Source organism: Heterodontus francisci, chromosome 5 (assembly GCF_036365525.1).
Source record: "Heterodontus francisci isolate sHetFra1 chromosome 5, sHetFra1.hap1, whole genome shotgun sequence".
Lineage (NCBI taxonomy): Eukaryota > Metazoa > Chordata > Chondrichthyes > Heterodontiformes > Heterodontidae > Heterodontus > Heterodontus francisci.
The window spans coordinates 146,240,174-146,259,848 of record NC_090375.1 but is presented as its reverse complement, the minus strand read 5'-3'; the positions used below and the strand labels follow the sequence as shown (position 1 = coordinate 146,259,848).

Below are 19,675 nucleotides of genomic sequence, written 5' to 3'. Positions count from 1 at the left end.
AATACCCTTCAGGGGAGATAATTTGCCATCTTACCTGGGCTGGCCTATATGTGAGTCACAGGTCCTGTATCTTTAAACATTTAAAATTAAAATAAAGGGCTGCAAGCCCTTTAAAAATAGTGCCTGCACAGTGGCGCCGGAAATAAAGTGCCCGCCCCCTCTAAGTCATTGGGGATGGGCAGTTGGCCCTGGACATGTAAATGAGCTGCCGCGCTAAATATCATGGCGGCACCGCACAGCAAATCCCACACGTGCACACCGCCATCTTTGCTGGAAAAATTCAGCCCGATATCGCTTTGTAGTTTTACACTTCAATCTAAACTGCTTACTATCTTTATGTCATCAGCAAATTTGGATATGTGGATTTCTATCCCATCATCTAAGTCATTAATAAATACCATGGATAGTTGAAGCATGCAACACAGATCCTTATGGGACACCAATAGTCCACAGCTAAAATCAGGCCCTTGTTTGCTAATTCACTTCTTCTCCATTCTTTCTTTCATGCCAGCCCCTTATCTCTCCTATTGCTATGACATTTTGTATTTAGTTAGTGCCTTGAACATTGAAAAACATCTCAAGGCAATTCAAAAAGAGGTGTATGGATGAAATTAACACAGACCCAAAGCAGCAAATATAAGATGCAAGTTTTAAAAGGCAGTGGGAGATCAGCAGCCAATGTGGGTCAGCAAATAGAGGTGAATAGTGATTAGGACAGGATACCAGACAGAATGTTCGACAAGCCAAAGATTATGGACAGTGGGAAACAGAAAGCTGGCATGAGAGCATTGCAATAGTCGAGTCTGCAGGTAACAAAGGCTTCAACAAGGGTGAATGGATCTAAGGTACAATTGGAGATATTATGGAAGTAGAATTACACAGTCTTTGTAATGGAGAAGATATGTTGCTTTTTGGGTTGAATAGGACACTGAAGTTCCAAACCATCTGATGCAGCCTGCAACAGTGGCCAGGGAAGGGAACTGAGTCAGTAACGAGGATACAGAGTTTGAAGACAAATATTTAGCTAGAGAAAACAGAGGTCCATCCAAAACTTAAGTTGTACAAGCAGTTTGATGATACTTGGCAAAGGGTTGAGTGTGGTGGTGGATCGGTATAGCTAGCTGGGTATGAAGAGTACATGTGGAAGCTGACCCAATGCCTGCAGAGATTATGTTTCTAAGAGGCAGAAAGTAAATGAAAGAGATTTATTTATCCATTCTAATCTGCTATCCCTTTTACATTATTTATTTATCTCTTGCCCCCATCATTTCATGTATATCTTTCCTCTCCACCCATTCTCAGCATGTTACCTATTTACTTCTAGCCATCTCCTTAATTAATAATTTCCTCCCCAACACATTTCACATTTCAAACCAAATCTCGTCCATGGCATATATCTTCCAACTCAGTGAGCAACACCACTGGAGATCTGCCAGTAATATTAACTGGCATATCAGCATGTGCACATGTGCAAATGTCAGAGTTTTTGGTTGAGGCTTGACACTGATGAGCATGTTTCAATTTTCAAACTTCTCTAACCAAGTATCAACCAAATTAGACTTTGTGACCTTAAGGTAAGACTGCCTCATTAATAAAGCATTCTGCATTGCAAGGCATAACATCTCTTTATGAAGCAGCTTATTAACCATCATACTGTGAGCAATGGCATGGGAAATCCACTAGCTCTATTAAGAACAACAAGATGCCTAGCATTTATTGCCTGTCTGTGTATTATCAAAGTATAAAGAAAAAAAAGGAATTCTTCAGGAACTCCATAAAACATTAGAGCCAAAATGTCTCTCGTCTCTTAACTAGCATTTGGATGAATTCACCCACTATTTACTTAATAATAATCACATCTGTAGCATTAAAAGGGACATTTACTTTACACGATATAATGTTATAATATGGTGAATGCAGCGTCTTGAGGGATACATAAAAACAATGCCCTTTGAACCATAAAGATGAACCTTGATCATCTGGCAGAGATGTATATTTTGCATAAAGTGGAGGGAGGGGCATATTTACATTTTATAAGTATCCACCATACAGCAAGTTGCTTGCAAAGATTCAGATTCCACACAAAAAAAATGGACCAAAAAAAAAGGTTCCCACATGTGTTGAAATACGCTAAGATAAATGTGGAAATATACTAATTAAACTTACCTAGGAACTGTGGATAAGCTAATTTGTTTGGTGGCCTTTTCAAGTTTGGTTGTTACAAAACCACACTGCACTCAACTTCAGAGTAACTAGGTCAAACTCCAAATTGGTTGTTTAGATCTGATTTTGAGGAAAACTATAATCAGAGTTATAACAGTGAAGAAAACAGCTGATAAACTGAAGTGGCTTTTCAGAGGAGCAAGGTCCCACATTCCATCCTGGTTTTGCTGGGTCAGATGAATTTGACTTAGATGGTGTTAACAGCACTAAACTGTCTGTAGCACCCACTTTTATTTTTTAGGTGGGGCTAGAGGGAGAGGAATGAAAAAAGAGAAACCACAAAAAAAAGTGAGTAGGGTGGGAAAACCAGGTCATTATCAGCATCTGTTAGAAACAGCACTTGTGTATACATGTGGCGCAAGGATATCACTGCATCAGGCTTGGCAACTATAGCTCCATGGTTGAATAGCTGACTGACATTCACTGACAACACTCATACAAATAAAGCCCACTTGAATGAGATAACAGAGGGCAACCAATTTCCATGGGAACTATAGTTCAGCATGCTGTTAACATCTCAGTAGGGGCAAGGAGACGATTTATCAGAAAAGAATAAAGAATGAGGTTTTCAAGTTTCTACTGTCCTTTCTCATGGCAATCAATTCAGACAGAAGTAATCAACCTCCAATAACTGAAATGTTACACCATAATAAGCCAACAGGTAATATTTAGAACCCAAATTACTAATTTCATTCATCCATCTGGCAGATAAAAAGCTACGATATTGTGAATACTGACCAGAAAATATTTATCTGAATATCTGTTGTCATGCTAGGCCCTCATCTGCCAGGAACGAGGCACATCAATTTTGTCACGAACATTGATTTTTAACTGTTGTTGGAGCGAGCAAATGACTTGTTAAACAGATCAGCCGTGACGAGAAACAAACATTTACATACTAACAGACATCGAAGGTGAGGAAGCGCATTCCAGGGCCTGCTAAGGAGGATACAATCCACAAGGGCCAGGACTGGTTAGAGCAGCTGGTCACATGACTAACTGGCTGTTCCAGTTTTTTGAACTAGCCACTGAGAGTTTGAACTCGGAAAGACTTTTTCTCCTGGACTGAGATGATCTCTCCTGTCTGCTCCCATCTCTTTCTCACGAGCCTCTGAATCCACTGAAGACACATGAACCCCAAGAGATAAAAGTCTTCTACAGCGAACAAGGTTTAAGAGGAATACTGGGCCCCTACGAAAAGCAAGATCCACCTACAATCAAGGACTCTATAGTGAGCTCGAAGAACCATAACAAAAACTCTTCAGATATTGCCTCAAACTTCTCCACTTTATTTTTCTTGCGCTCTTTTCTGTCTCTATTTACATGTGTATATCGTGTATGCATGCTAGTGTGGGTGCGTCGAGTATCTGTAGGCAACCACCGAATTATAAGTTGAACAATAAATTTCAACTTTTCTTCTTTAAACCTAAGAAAACCTGTTTGTGCTGGTTTCTTTGCCTTATAATTGGAAAGTGGTGAACAAGGATTCAGCAAGGGGGAGCTAAAACACAGTGTTTAAAATTAAACCTAGTTACGGTAAGACCAGGTGAAGGCTGAGAGGGACCCCTAGACACCTTTCTCACCTGGTCTTAACACTCTATATGATCCCAAAACTCAATGGAATTGCTATTGGCTATAATGAGAATTATAGAAAATGAAGCAGCAATTCTGTAAAACTGAATTATAATTGCAATGTTGTCAGTCTGCAGCAAAGGTGTTCCAGTCAGCAGCTTTTAAAATCAAAAACTTACTTCAAATAGCAACGATAATGTCCAGTTGCACATGTCTGCAAGAAATACTACTTAACTGCAGCCGAGGCCTAACCACTTATTTACTAAGGTTTACCATAACTTCCTTGCTTTTATACTTTACAGCTCTATTTATACAGTGAAGGATCCTGTATGCTTTTTCAAACAGCCTTATTGACTTGTCCTGCCACCTTCAAAGAGTTGTGTATGTGAACCCCCAGATGTTGCTGAACATTGTACATGTGGAACCTTATGTAAGTTTTGGGCTGTTGAAGTTTAAACCTTAAATTAAAAAATCACAAATTTAGAACTAAACGCCCAAATACTTGACAAAAAGAGTCAACATTTGACCATCTGTATTTAATATGAATCAGAAAAAAAAAATTACCTTCATTCCAGCTGCAGCAGCAGGACCACTGGGATCCACTGCTTGAATATGGCATGGTTTATTTCCACGTACAACAAATCCCCAGCCGACTGCATCGCCCACAATCTGAAAAGAAGCCAATTTAGCAAAAGTTTAGACTAAACAGGTATATCGAATCTTCATCCAAGCTTTGCTTTTAACAAACAGATCCCTATTGCTTGAACTGGCTTCTGTATTTCCCAAAATGATTTTTAAATGCATACAATGATCATCTTCGTCAATAATCAAAACATAAATGTTCAAAATCTGCATCGATGAGACGCTAATATATTCAATATTGTCAAGCTACCCAGTGTAAATTGGGCCTTTTATTCTACAAGCATCAGAATCTCAAGTATGCAACACTGTTCAATTGTAATAAAATAAAAATTTCATAGCTCTGAAATAGTAATAGATCATTGTAGGCTACAGTAGAATAGAGCATTGTGTATGATTTAAATCACAGGACTTACTGTAAGTGTCTTCTTCATATATGGTGCCCCAGGGGCTAGGAGTTCCTCTGTAGTTACAGGTCGCTTTAACACTGAAACAAAATGCAGAATTCTGAAGCAGTACCCGTGATTCGTGGCCCATTTTCTTCAATTCATCGCAACTGCTCAATTCAGCTACTATTACAGTTCAAATGTTTTAAAATTAAAACATTTCTTTTGCCACAGATATGAAAGGAAATAAGTCTCTTTTTGTTACTATTTGTCTAAGCTAAGCAGTGTTTTTGTATTACTGTAATGCAGCTATAATAAAATAAAAAAAGACATAAGACTTCTAATCATTGGATTTTTCTCAAAATAGTAATTTGAATTATTTAAAAAATATACACTTCACAAATGTAATTTCCCCTCAATTAGAAATTCAAAATAAAGACTAATGGTGCCTGAGAATACTGGCATTGTTGTGGCTTGTAGGGGCCTGGTCAGACAAAATTGAGGACTAAGCCACATAAGGAGATAGGTTTAGAAACATAGAAAAATAGGAGTAGGAGTAAGCCATTCGGCCCTTTGAGCCTGCTCCGCCATTCAATTTTCAGGAGCACATTAAAAGGTGGAGAGCGGTAGGGACACAGAGGTTTAGTAGGGAATCCCATAGCTTAGGAACTAGGCAGCTGAAGGCAAGGCTGACAAGGGTTGAGCAATTAACAGTGGGGATGTGCTAGAGGCCAGAACTGAAATAGCGCTAAGATCTCAAAGGCTTGTAGGGCCAGAGGAGGTGACGGAAATAGGGTGGCATGAGACCATGGAGGGATTTGTAAATAAGGATGAGAATTTTAAAATTGAGTGCAGTCAGACTGGGAGCCAACGTAGGTCAGCAAGCACAGAGTGACTTGGTGAAAGTTATGATGCAGACAGTAGAGTTTTGGATTAGCTTAAGTTTATGTGAAGGAAAGATGGGAAGTCAGCCAGAAGAGTATTGAAATAGAAGCAACGAAGGCACAGATGAGGGTGTCAGCCAGAGATGAGTTGAGGCAGTGGCAGATGTTGCAGATAAGTAAGTAGGCAGTCTTGCTGAAGTAGTCGATATGCAGTTGGAAGCTCAGCTCTGAGTCAAATATGGCACCAAGTTTGCGAATGGTCTGGTTTGGCCTCAGATAGTTGTTAAGGGAGGGATGGAGTGGGTGGTCAGCGGAAGAAGTTTGTGGTAAGGATTGAAGACCACAGTTTCAGTCTTCCCAATATTTAGCTGGAAAAAATTTCTGTGCATTCAGTACTGGATGGTGGACAAGCAGTCTGACAATTTAGACTGTCAAGAGAGGTGGTGGTGAGGTAGAGCTGGGTGTTGTCAGTGACATGGGAAACATGACTTTTTGTTTTCAGACTATGTCGCCAAGAGGGCCAAGGATAGATCTTTGAGGGAATAGAAGTAATGGTGACGAAAAAAGGTAATAGACTGCCAAAGAGCCGAATTATACTAGAACATATGTCCTAGTTCAGGATCAAAACAAATATTAGAGAAAACAGCAAACAAGTTTTTGAAATCAAGTGGTTCAGCAACAGGCTGAGGCCTCCTGGCCTATGCAGAAGTTGCATATTATCTTTACCATTGAACCATCAGGACAACTTGAATAATTAAAAAATTCTATATACAATTCTATATTAGATGTTGCTGATATACATTCCTCTGTATATTTTAGGTGAAAAAGGCTGCTTCATATTTAGAAGAGTTATGATAGTTAAACAGATTGATCCAACTTCTCCCTTTATAGCAACTACTACTTAGGCCATATGGTGAAATTTTGATAGCATTTTTGCTCTTTTTCACTTTTTCCTCAGGAAACAAATTGCTATTTTAGTCTTAATTGTTTAATTGAATAAATTGAAGGGGTGCCAAATATCGAGGTTGAGTTTCATGCTGGTAAGTTGTAAAAAATGGATTTTAAAGAAAGAAAAATTTTGGCATGGATACGAGAGACTTGTCAGGTCTCTTCTGGCTAGGAGATAATTGTGTATTGGAAACTTGTCCTTTTGTGGTCAACTCTGTCCTTAGTCCAAGAACATCTTCTGCCCCCCCTTTTTAAAGTCTTCTAGATCCTTTTGGGTTAGTGCTCACTGCTTTAATCATCGAGATCTATCAATGTCCTCACAAAAAGCCAAATCCTTGCAAGTGGCAGAGTTGTCAATTGTACTATCAAGTACAAGTACAAAGAGTTGCTGAATAGGCAAAAACACTGAACAGGTAAAAACACTCAAGTTAATCATTTGAAGATCTGTTTTAAGTCAGGGTTTCACTACATAATATGCACAGAAATTTGAAGCTAGTACTTTCAACATGATTAGTAAATCATAAACTATGTCTTGTACTCCAGTCCCAGAAATTAGAGCTGAAAATCTAAAAGGCTTGGCATTGATAGCTCCTTCAGCAACTTCCACACAGTACCATCAGGAACTTAATGTAATGTAATCACCGATGTGTGCTCTTACCAGACTTTGGATTGGACAACACAGGGGGGCTACTGCTGGGGGTGGGACTACTGCTGTAATAACCACTGCTGCCGCAGCTGCTGCTCATGCTACACCGTCGAACAGCAGAAACAATCCTGATTTCCTTTGTCGGGCTCACTATACAAAGAAGGATCAAAAGTTACGTCAGTCAGTAGAGGTTCACCAAGTTGAAATGTCAAAAATTAATTTCTGGCAATTTGTATTATTTCAGTAGCTTTTAATTATTGCATTTATACATCCGGACAGCATCCTAATTTGAGTAAATTGTAAAATCCTCAAAAGTTTCAGAAAGCATTCAGTTTGTTCCCTAACTGTGAAGCTGAGTCACAGTCTACAGAAGATCACAAATTCAAATTTCAGTCTGTGCCAGGTTAGTGGGTCCCAGCCTGGGTAACTGTAAGGATCACTTCATTTAGTGTCATGACATGGAACTGGGAAATGCAAATTAGCCAGGGTTCCTATTCCTGAATTAAAAAAAAAATTCTTTGAATGTAGGCATCACTGCTAAGCCTGGCATTTATTGCCCATCTCCATTTGCCCTTGAGAACAGGAGGAGGTCATATTGTGCCACAAGCCTGTTCCACCTTTCAATAAAAGCATGGCTAGTCTGTGACCTAACTCCATATACCCACCTTTGCCCCATATCCCTGAATACATTTGGTTAATGAAAATCTATCAATGTCATTTTTAAAAGTAACAATTGATCCATCATTAACTGCCATTTGTGCAAGAGATTTCCAAACTTCTACAACCCTTTGCATGAAGAAGTGTTTCCTAATTTCAGAACTGAAAAGTCTAGTTCTAATTTAAGACTATGTCCCCTTGTCCTAGACCCCAACCATGGCAACAGTTTCCCTCAATCTACCCTACTTGTTCCCATTAATATGTTAAACTTTTATCAGATAACCCCATAACCTTCTAGATTCCAGGGAATACAACACTAGTTTGTGTAATATCTCCTTGTAATTTAACCCCTGGAGTCCAGGTTTCATTCTGGTAAACCTACGCTGCACTTCCTCCAAGACTAATATATCCTTCCTACGGTATGGGGCCCAGAACGGTTTGCAGTACTCCAGATGTAGTCTAATTAGGGCTTTGAATAGCTGCAGCATGACTTCTGTCCCCTTTATTCTAGTCCTCCAGATATAAAGGCCAGCATTCCATTAGCCTTTCTAATTATTTTCCTTAACGACTCGTGACATATTAATGATCTATATACCTGCCCACCCCCCGCACCCCCCCCACCAAGTCTCTTTGGATCACCTCTGTTTCGAGCTATTCACCATTTCGAAAGTACCCTGTTCTATTCTTTTTAGGTCCAAAGTGGATGACCTCACATTTGCCTACACTGAAATTCAATTGCCAGTTTTGTCCATTCACTTAATCGATCAACATCATTTTGTAATTTTATACTTCCTTCTACACTGCTTACAATTCCACCTAACTTTGTCACTGAAAAATTTGGATATGTGGCTTTCTATCCCATCATCTAAGTTGTTAATAAATAGTGACTAGTTAAGGTCCCAACACAGATCCTTGCGGGACACCATGAGTCACATCCTGCCAATTAGAGTAGCTGCCCATTATCCCTAATATCTGGAGTGATTACTTGCAAGGCACATTGGTCCCTCTTCGCATGTGCACCCATTTGGGACTCTAGCTTTGCTGCATGCCTGTCTGATCTCTGCATTTATACAATCTACCACTTCACAGCTGTTACCAGGGGGCCTGTACACAACTCCCACTACAGTCTTCAGTCCTTTTCTATTTCTTCATTCTACCCATAAAGTCTCCACTGTCTGTTTACCTCTCATTATATCCTCTTACTATTGATCACGAAGGTGACTCTTCCTCCTCTATCACTTTCCCTATCTTTCCTATAGACCCTATAATACGGTATATTTAGTTCCCAGTCTTGACCATCTTGCAGCCATGCCTCAGTAATGGTTACAATATCATACTCTCCAAGTTAAAATTGCACCTGTAATTCATTCAATTTGTTCCTTATGTTCCATACATTTGTATAAGGAATGCATATTTGGGCCACACATTCTAACCTGTCCTTCAGCTCTCATCTTTTACTCACATGTTTCTTATTTGGGCTGGGCGGCACAGTGGCGCAGTGGTTAGCACCACAGCCTCACAGCTCCAGCGACCCGGGTTCAATTCTGGGTACTGCCTGTGCAGAGTTTGCAAGTTCTCCCTATGACCGCGTGGGTTTTCGCCGGGTGCTCCGGTTTCCTCCCACAGCCAAAGACTTGCAGGTTGATAGGTAAATTGGCCATTATAAATTGCCCCTAGTATAGGTAGGTGGTAGGGAATTGAGGAAAGGTGGGGATGGGGTAGGAATATGGGATTAATGTAGGATTAGTATAAATGGGTGGTTGATGGTCGGCACAGACTCGGTGGGCCGAAGGGCCTGTTTCAGTGCTGTATCTCTAAATAAAATAAAGAAATAAAAATTTCTTTCGCTTGGTTTAATCACTTTACATCTTTAAGTTTTCCCAGTATTGCCTAAAGCACAATTTCCATCCATTACTCTTTTTCCATTTATTTATATTTAAACTATTATTAATGGTGCTGTTTTCCACCTGAGCCCTCCCTCTCATTTACTTGTTTAATGTCCTTGTGACTGCCATATTTATCTTTTCTGCTAGGACCCTGGTCCCAGCCCAGTTCAGGTGCAGTCAATCCCAATGGTCCAGTTCCTTCCAGTCCTAATACTGGTGCCCTATTTCCCACATCACTCCATTAGACAGGTGTTCACCTCCCTAATCTGCTTATCCTATACCAATTTGTACACGGTTAAGTAATAATAGAGAAATTATAACCCTCGAGGTTCTTTTTTTTTTAAAAAAAAGGAATTTAGTTCCTCGTTCCTGGTACTTTAGAAACAGAGCCTCTTGCCAACTCTTCCCCATGTTGTTGGTCCCAACATGGACCAGTGACTAGATCCACCTCTAATATCTTTTCAAAACAATTCAAGATGTCCCTCACCCTGGCACCAGTTAAGCAACATACAATGTGGGACTCACGATTCCGCTTACAAAGGATGCTGTCTTTCCCCCGAATTATTGAATCCCCTCCAACCACCACATTACGCTTCCCTCCTTCTCCCCTCGTTGGACAGCCTCCTGCTCCAAGATGCCATGGTCCACATTCTGGCTATCCTTCTGACATTATCCTTATCCTTACAGGTAGCAAGCACATTTTTACCTGTTGGACAGGATCAGTTTCTTCAGATCCTCATTCTCTATTTCTAGAAGGTGGCATGGGCTATTTAGTTGAACTGATGCTGTCTGGGTGTTGAAGGTGGAATCATGTGTCTCACATGTGGAATACCAGGAATCTGATTCAGCGGCACCAAAGGAACAGCAATATATGTTGAAGTCGGAATGGTATGTGATTTAGGGGTTGCAAGTTTGGGATGCGAAGCCAAAAAAGAACTATGACTAAGATTGCTATCCAATAATCCCTGCTAGATGTATGCTTTAGTGGATGTTGAACAATGAGCTGGTCAGCTTGGTGCTGATGTTTCTTGAAGTCGAATTGCCAGCTGATACAGTCTTGGCTCACATGAAGAATGGCTGTCACTAGGCTGAGGTAACAGAGAGCAACTGTTATCCATGCAACTATAACCCAGCAAAGAATCAATGTCATCAAGAGAAGAGGGAAGACAACTGGCAAGAGAAACTGCTTTAACTAAAAATGTTGTACTTTCTGCTTGTCCAATAGGATTTTGATAATTCCAGTCCAGACTAAAGATTCTCATGCTTTCTCCCTTGGAATGTTGGTCGTTTAGCAGAGAAAGTAGATGGTTAACAACATAACTGCAACTCAATTTTTCTCTTCCTCTTCAGAAGTGAATGATCCATGCAAGGGTCAAATTCCACAGCACCAGCAGCCATCTGCAGCAACTCTCACTTTCCAGTAGGAGTCACTGGATTGTGAGCAAGAGTGGGCAGATTTTCCCCCCTCCTTAACCTGGAGGCACCAAGCATAATTGTAGCATCCCTACTCCAAATCAGCAATCTCAGCACAGATGAGGGATTGAAGCACAGGTCATCTTGGTCTGTGCAGTCGAGAGCAGTGCATGTACTTGCTGAGCTCAAGTTCAGGGTGGGACAGGTGGTCACAGAAGCTTACTCTGCTGTACATTACAGACTTACTTGCGTGGAAGGATCCCTTGAAGCATTTGGCATCCTAGCTCCAGACGCGTGTCCAGATAATTCCCAATAGCCTGATGTTAAAGACTGCTTACTAAACAAGGGTCAGTGGTATAAAAATAAAATGCTGGAAATACTCAGCAGCTCTGGCAGCATCTGTGGAGAGAGAAACAGAGTTAATGTTTCAGGTCGATGCTGCCAGATCTGCTAAGTATTTCCAGCACTTGCTGTTTTTATTTAAGATTTCCAGCATCCACAGCATTTTGCTTTTATTTAAGGGCCAGTGGCAACTGAGAGGCCAGAGAAATGCATCAATATCAAATCTTCTTTGTGCTGGTGGGATTACGAAGATGTTCAGTCGCACCTTCGTAATTCACTTTTTGAGAGCTGCTTTTCACAGATGTTTGAGCCTTGTTCGATTACCATTTCAGGCATAGAATCCACCATAGGGCCGATAGCAGTCTGTGGAAAGCAGTGGACTTCAGGTGGGTTAAAAGACACTTTTCTTGCTTCATGCTTTCTTACATGAGCTGTTTTACCCATTCTCACACCAAAGACAAGTATTTTCAAAAGTAAATGTGCATGTATACAGCAAAGAATGCTTTAATATACATAAATTTATGAAAAAGCAGCAACTAAGAAAATTCTTATATCCATCTTTAAAATGCATGGACACAAAAGCAGCAGCTGTAAATGAAGAATTATAAGACAGACACTTGTGCAATAGTCAAACAGTACGTGACCGAAATCCAATTTTGGTAACTTTTGGGTCATGGTTAACACAAGATCTATTACATTCACAGTCTGCATTACACCCCAAAAGCAGCGGCTTTCCATGGTGTAACTGACAGCACCCCATTTCTTTTTTGCAATTGGCATGCAAATTCACATTTTTAAAAAGACAAATCCTACTTTTGGAACTAAAATCTTGCACCTGTTTTAGAGGAAGCAGCCCAGTTTCTTCATTCTTTGGAAGAGTGGACAGTACAGTGTTTTATCATCTGATAAGGCTGGGGCGAAGCAGAGAGGACAATCATGCGGGGGCGAAGGGGCAAAAGAGGGGAAAAAAAAAACTATGGAACTGAACAGCGCAGGTTTATACCAGCAAGTATTTTGAAAACCCAATATAAAAATGCAAACTGATCAGAGTTAATGTATGTGAAACACTACTTGCCTAAACCAACTTTCTAAAAGTAGAGGAATGCAGACAGCAGCCATGAAACTATTAATGAAAGCCTTTGTTGTGGAACATCAGATAGGACTATGAATCACAGAGGAAATTAGAGCAAATAATTTTTACCTGAGAGGAAGCTGGTGTTAGGGTTGTCAGAATTCTGTTTGCGTAAACAAAAAGGGCTCTCATGGCTGTCAGGCACCAAGGGCACGTTCTCATTCAGCAGTTCTACCAGCCGTCGCCTTCTGCGAAAGTTCATGCGGAACTGGTACAAGAGATTACCATCCACAAAGTGGTGTTTGTTGGCCACTGTGTGCAGAATAATGGTAGAGGATAATAAGAATGGTGAAATAGATAGAATTACTTTCACTGGTACTACACAGGCTGTTTGTCAAAGCAACACAACAGAAACTGAACTCTGAATGGACAGATAATACACAGCAAAAGCCACAAAAGCACAATGGGAAAAAAAATACTAAAACACTGTTTTGGTAAAAGCTCCCTCAGTTATTCATTAGTTCTGGATTGAACTTCAGCATGATGGAAATTTCTTGGTAAAATTTGGACAATTCCAGTTAATTATACATCTCATTTCTGTTATTGCATGTGACTATGCAAGTGTTTTAAGTACTCTATTTACAGGCACAGTTTGCAGTGTCAAAATGCTAGAACATCCCATCCCCAGATCACAAAAGCTGGTGTGTATTAAAAATGAATTCACCACCTAATCATTACTTTCTGCTAAGTTGAAAACAACATTTATAGATATACATACACAAAAAAAATTTCAAAATTGACAACGCTTGTCTGACATCCAGTACTAGATGAGCAAAAATTTCCTCCAACTAAATATAGGGAAGACAGAAGCCATTTTCTTCAGCTCCCACCATAAACTCCATTCCCTTGCCACTGACTCCATCCCTCTCTGTGGCAACAGTTCTGAGGCTCAAACAGACCATTTGCAACCTTGGTGTCATATCTGACACCAAAATGAGCTTCTGGCTACACATCTGTTCCATCACCAAGACAAGCTACTTCCCCCTTCATAGCATCATCTGACTCCACCCCTGCCTCAGACCATCTGCTGCTGAAACACTCATCCATGCACTTATCACCGCTAGTTCTCCTGGCTCGCTTCCAATCTTGCACCCTGCATAAAATTGAACTCACTGCAAACTCTGCTGCCCGTATCCTAACTTGCACCAAGTTCTGTTCACCCATCACCTCTGTGCTCGTTGACCTACATTGAGTCAAAGTACAGCAACACAAGTTTAAAACTCTCATCCTTGTTTTCAAATCCCTCATTGTTCTTGCCCCTTCCTCTCTCTGTAGCCTCCTTCAGCCCTATAAGCCTTCAACATCTCTGTGCTTCTCCATTCTTTAATTTTCACTTGTTGTACATCCTGAAATTTAATCACTGGGGCTGTGCCTTCAGCTACCTGGGCCCCAAACTCTCAAATTCTCCCCCTAAATCTCTGCGCATCTCCCCTGTCCATTAAGACACTTCATAGAAATCTCCCTCTTTGTCCAAGCTTTTGGTTATCTGTTCTTTTGTGGCTCAATAGCAAATTTTGTTTGTTAATGCTGTCAAGTGCCTTGGGATATTTAACCAAGTTGAAAGCACTAAATAAATGCATCATTGTTGTTGTTGGACCTTCATTGGGCTCATTTAAATCAAACATCCAATTTATTTCACATTTTCTGCAAATGTCCTGTCAATGACTTTAGAATTGAAATTTTTTCACCACCTCCACCTCACCCAAATGTTCTCCCACCTCTCAGAAAGGCATTTGTTCAGGCAGGAGTCAGCTTTCTGGGCACATTATGCTCTCTGGCACCTGTTTAAATCAACAATTATTTGAGCCTGGACAGCAAATTCTAACATATTTTCCACTGTCCAAGGCATTATAGACAAACCTGAACCTAATGCATGTGCACACACACTCACATGTAGCACCAACCGCCCGCCCCCCCCCCCCCCCCCTCAACCCCACCACACACAAACCTGACTAAAAATAATCACATATACTGCATGAAAAAATTATTAAATATTGGAAGCACTTAAAAAAAAAATTATACAATAGCAGCTGTAAATTTTAACCAAGCTGCTTTAAAGAACAGAAACTGGACTTTTGCCCACTATCATTAGTGTCCCAAAGAGAACAGCATTTGATCAAAATTTCAGGGTGAACTAATCTGACAGCTCATGCCAAGTTCCTTTCTCCTTGTGCCACAGTTTAATTCCTGTTCAACTCTCTGGCTTGGACAACAATTGGATTAAAACTTGAACCACTGTCTCTGAATAGTTTGAGAGTGTGAGAAAAGAGGAAGAAAAATGTGAGAGAAAAAGTCCTTTCTATTCCAAGACAAAGGTAGGTTGTTTGAAAATAGGACCCTTGTCATCAGAGTTGAGTCAGTTGATAAGGAATAGACAGTGGTAGGGTGCTATAATTGGCCTTAATGCTTGAAAGGGGAGAATCAGCCAGGGCTCCTGCTCCCAGCCACTATCCAGCAGCCATCCCTCTCTTGTAAGGACAAAGTATCAGGCTTGGCTGTGAAACAGTACTGCCAACAGACACACTGGGCTGAAATTTTGGGCCCCAAGGGCAGGAACGGAGACGGATGGGGACTAAAAATACCGGCGGCGCAGGCCATTTATGCCGAGGCAGGTTTGGGGCTGACAGGAATATCCGCCCCCACGAGGTGGGCAGCCAATTATCTCATTAAGAGCCTTGTTAAGCACACTGAAAGGAGGCCAACTGGAAAGCCCCAACTCGACCGGGGGGGGGGGGGTGCAGTTTAACTGCCCGGAGGCAGTCCAGGGGCCAGTGCTCCATGCAGGCCTACAGGTCCTTCCTGCATGCAGATACAGGCAAAGACTGCCCTGCAGAGTGATTCCCCCACCACACCCATGGTGACCTGGCTGCTGAACCAGTTTTTCATATAAAGGAGAGGGTGGTCCATGTTGAATCGCCCTATCAATTACTTAGTCTTTACTGCAGCTTGCTGCTCCTCTCAAGTTGGAAGGCTGCTGAATGGCCGCTCTTAATTGGACAGAGAGCCTGTCTCCATGCCACTTAAGACAGCGCCTTTGTGAAAAAGAGTGGCTGTCTCTCTGCCCCACCGCACTACTCCCCCCAACCCCCACCCAACCACCCCCAGCAGCGAATCTGGAACCCAGAAACTGTCCTGTCTCCTGTTTCTCCAGCCCATCGTCAGGGCTCACTTGTGAAGAATGTGCCCTTGGGAAGTACTGGGATGGTTCCCATGGAAACAAGAATCAAATCTCTAAAGGGAGGGAGAAAACAGACAAAAAAAATTTCCATTACAACCCAACCACCCCCATAACAGTACCAATGCCAGACAAAAAGGATCACTAGATGCATACAACAAAAACTAAAAGACTGAATTAGATTTCATGGAAACCATTTCAAAGAATACATGGATTTGGCCAATGCTTAATACTTGTGAACAAAAAGAAAATCCGATACCAACACCCAATAGGCTTTTCAGTCAAACAAACAGGAAAGTTACATATTACTAACAATGTTGCACTCTTTGGAAATCTGGCACCTGTAGAGAATTTTTCTACAATTGGCACACTAGAGGGTATAATTTCCGTGAGACAGCCTGTCTGGCAATTGAGGAAATACACAAAACAGCTCTTCAGAGTTCAAACACGTAATATAAAAGCAAAATACTGCAGATGCAGATATATTATAATAGCACAGTAAACTCTTCGAACTGGCTGTAAGTTGTCTACAGTGGATATAAATACAAACCACCTAAATATTATATACAACTGCAAAATACTGCAGATGCTGGAAATCTGAAATAAAAACAGAAAATGCTGGAAATGCTCAACAAGTCAGGCAGCATCTGTGGAGAGAGAAACAGAGTAAGAGAAACATTCCAGATTGATGACCCTAAATATTGCATATTAGCTTTGTGACTCTTGATGAAGCAAGTAAAATCAGAGCGAATAATCGTACAATTTTAAAACTTGATCATTGCTTAGGATATTTTCATTCTGGTAATCACCTTTGCTGAGTTGCAACAAAAGGTCAGTATTTAAATTGTGACCTCTAAATATGTAAAAGTTTTTACTTAAAGCTGATCAGTTAAAACATCAAAACGTTTCAATTTTAGAATCCCGTAAAGACTGTAAACAATACATATCATTGAAGGACAGTGTTCTCAATATTTCCATTCATGAGCTCAAACACTGAAGGGAACAGAAGTCCTCTTATAGTACATCACCTGTTAAACCAAACAGAAACCTAGGGGCTGGATTTTTGGATTGGGGCAGGAAATGGTAGTTGGTACTATTTCTGGATCTCAAACCCACCCCAGGGGAGGAGAGATCCCTTAATTGATATGGAAATGGGTTTGGTGACCAATTAGTGGCTGCAAGGGTGGGAACGGAGGTGGTTCAACTGAAGTGTAGGCCCAAATTAAACTCACTACAGCAGCCATTTAATGTGGCTGCAGTGTCCCTGCTGCAAGAGGAGAGAGAAGACAGTCATTGAGCTTTGGGCTGCATCTCTGCATTGATCTGAAGGTCTGGAACCCAGGGCAGGATAGCCCACATTTTTCTGACAACCTAGAAGTGACGCTGGAGGTCATGAGGGAGAGGAAGGAAGTCCACTCCCCGGAGGGTGGCAGAAAGAGGCCCCCATACAGACAAAGCAGGCCGGTGCTGAAATAGCAGCCACCACCAGTGGTCCAAGTGTCATTAGACGGTCCTGGATTCAGTGTAGGAAAAGGTTTCTGGAAAGTTGAGTACAACCCCCAACTATCAGGACAGGTCTCTCGATATTCACCCCCCAGCAGACACACCATCCGAGGAGTCTCAGGGTGCATGCTGCCCCTAAACAGGGGAGAGGTGCGCGCCCGGGGTACTTACTGACCTCTCAGAATAGCTCAGAACCATAATGCTGCTGAGGACCCGCAACCACTGAAACATGCAGCTTCTAATGAACAGGGGCAGATGCTCTCTTTTGTTGTTGTAAGAGAAACTTGCGCAGGAGAAACTGGCATATAATGCTCAGAAGAGGGCACAGGTAGGCAGAAGGGTGCTGAACTTCCAAAATGATCACACCAATGAAGGATAGGGTGATGAAAATAGCCAGGTTCGCAGATAAGGAGGAAGTCAGCCCTGGCAAAATAGGCACTCAAGGTGGAGATGATGATTACAGAGGGCAATTCCATCCCGTCCGACAGCATGCCAAACACCGAGTTGCATTAGGAAGGCTCAGCACTGCAGAGGATTCTACTCTCCAAAGTTAGCGCTCATGATCTCTTTTGTCTACCACAGGTGCAACCGTCCATCCCACAACACCTTCTTCTCCCTCTACAGCCCCAGAAGACCAGCATGGAACCGAAGAAGCACCATCAAACTTTACATGCGCACCATCCACAACGCAGACATTTTCACCTCAGGGGTCCACGTGCGCGTTTAGACAGGGTGACACTGAGTGATGAGCATGGCACTAAGGTGCCAGAGGCCGAGGTGGACAGTTGCCCTCTGAGGAGGGAGGACAGACAGTCCTGCTCAGCTGGGCACAGATGCAGGGCCTCAGGAATCACTGGAAAGAAGTCTCTACCTAGAACAGCAACAGCAGATATGCTCCCACCCATGTGAGTTCCCTGACGCAGTGCGGGGTTATGGGCAGAGAAAGGAGGAGTCCTTCCAGCTTTATGTGCTACAAAGCTTCAGGACTATGTACTCATAAGCTCCTCCATTGAGTGTGGCCAACTTCATGGACAGCTTTATGGAAAAGCATTTGGAATGCATGCAGAACCTGCACACTGATGTTCAGAGTGCACACCACACTATGTAGCCTTGACCAGTCAGTGGTGCGGATAGTGCAGAGATGTTTGGAGGGATTGCCAGTTGCGTGCCAGCTGGTGCCCTCCTCCAGCCATCAGAGCACCTGCCAAGGGCTGAGGATGTCACAGAGGAGGAGGAGGGTGCCATCCCTCACAGGGCACTTCCATCATCCTCGGCCCTTCTGACAGTGGGAGCTTCTGTGCAGCAGGTCCAAATGGTGGAGGCTGCCCCTGCAATGATGCAGGGACAACAGCTTCTGGAGATGCCCCCATGGGCACCTCCGCGACAAAAACGATCGCCACATGCCACTCAGTCGCAAGCAAAGGCAAGTGAGCAAGCTACCTCTACCTCCTCCAAGGCCAAAGGGGGCGCACCGCATACAAGTGGCCAAGGCCACCGCATTCGGAGGAGCACTGAGTGGGTCACTAGGGTGTCTCTTGCTGTATTTGTGGACTGTTTCGTCTTTTGAGCACTATATAAATAATGACACTTCAAGCCACTCGTCTGAGACTCCTTTTACTGCTAGGAGAAGAAAAGAGATATGAAGCTTGAATGAGATCAAGGATTTCTCAACAACAACTGCAAAGCCTATGGGCATCCTTCATTGGTGGTAAGAGTTTAGATGTTTCAAGTTGTGTCTTCAATGGATGTGTTAGCACAAGTACCTCAGACTGACTTCCCTACCATGCCTTTCATTGTGTGTCAGAAGGACGCAGTTGAAATGTTCCTGAATCAAATGATCCCAGACATTCATGGCATCCTGACGAACACCATTGTGCCCCATGCCATGCCCAGCCACCTCATTGTGCAGCTAGAGCACCGCAGTGTTCTGCATCCTTCCCCTCTACCTCCACATTCTCTTTCTGTCTCACCTGCTGCTCCTCCTCTTCCTCAGATGAGCTTTCTCCTTCCAGGGCCCCAATGTCCTCAAGGTCCACACCTCTCTGGATGGCCATGTTTATGGACAGCGGAACAGCCCACCACAATGACAGAGACCCTTACAGGGTGGTATTGAAGGGCGCCAAAACTGCATCTTCAGAAGCTCGATGATTGCCCGAGTGAGCAGGTGGTATTGGTTGTATCGCCTTTGTGACTCTGTATGGGGATGTCATAGAGGGATGAGTAGCCATCTCTTCAACGGATGGCCCTTGGCCACGAGGATCCATCCAAA

The 19,675-nt window shown here is 42.3% G+C and overlaps 1 protein-coding gene across 3 annotated transcripts in view; it reads right to left on the bottom strand.

The window, feature by feature from the left end:
- deptor (DEP domain containing MTOR-interacting protein) overlaps positions 1-19,675 on the bottom strand; it is an 83,537-nt gene that overhangs the window by 22,823 nt on the left and 41,039 nt on the right. For all 3 annotated transcript variants that reach the window (XM_068032207.1, XM_068032206.1, XM_068032208.1), the window contains 4 exons: positions 12,798-12,980; positions 7,311-7,448; positions 4,851-4,921; positions 4,360-4,464 (listed from right to left, as the gene is read on the bottom strand). In XM_068032207.1, coding sequence (XP_067888308.1) covers positions 4,360-4,464; positions 4,851-4,921; positions 7,311-7,448; positions 12,798-12,980 — 497 coding nt within the window. The remainder of the gene's footprint in view (positions 1-4,359; positions 4,465-4,850; positions 4,922-7,310; positions 7,449-12,797; positions 12,981-19,675) is intronic.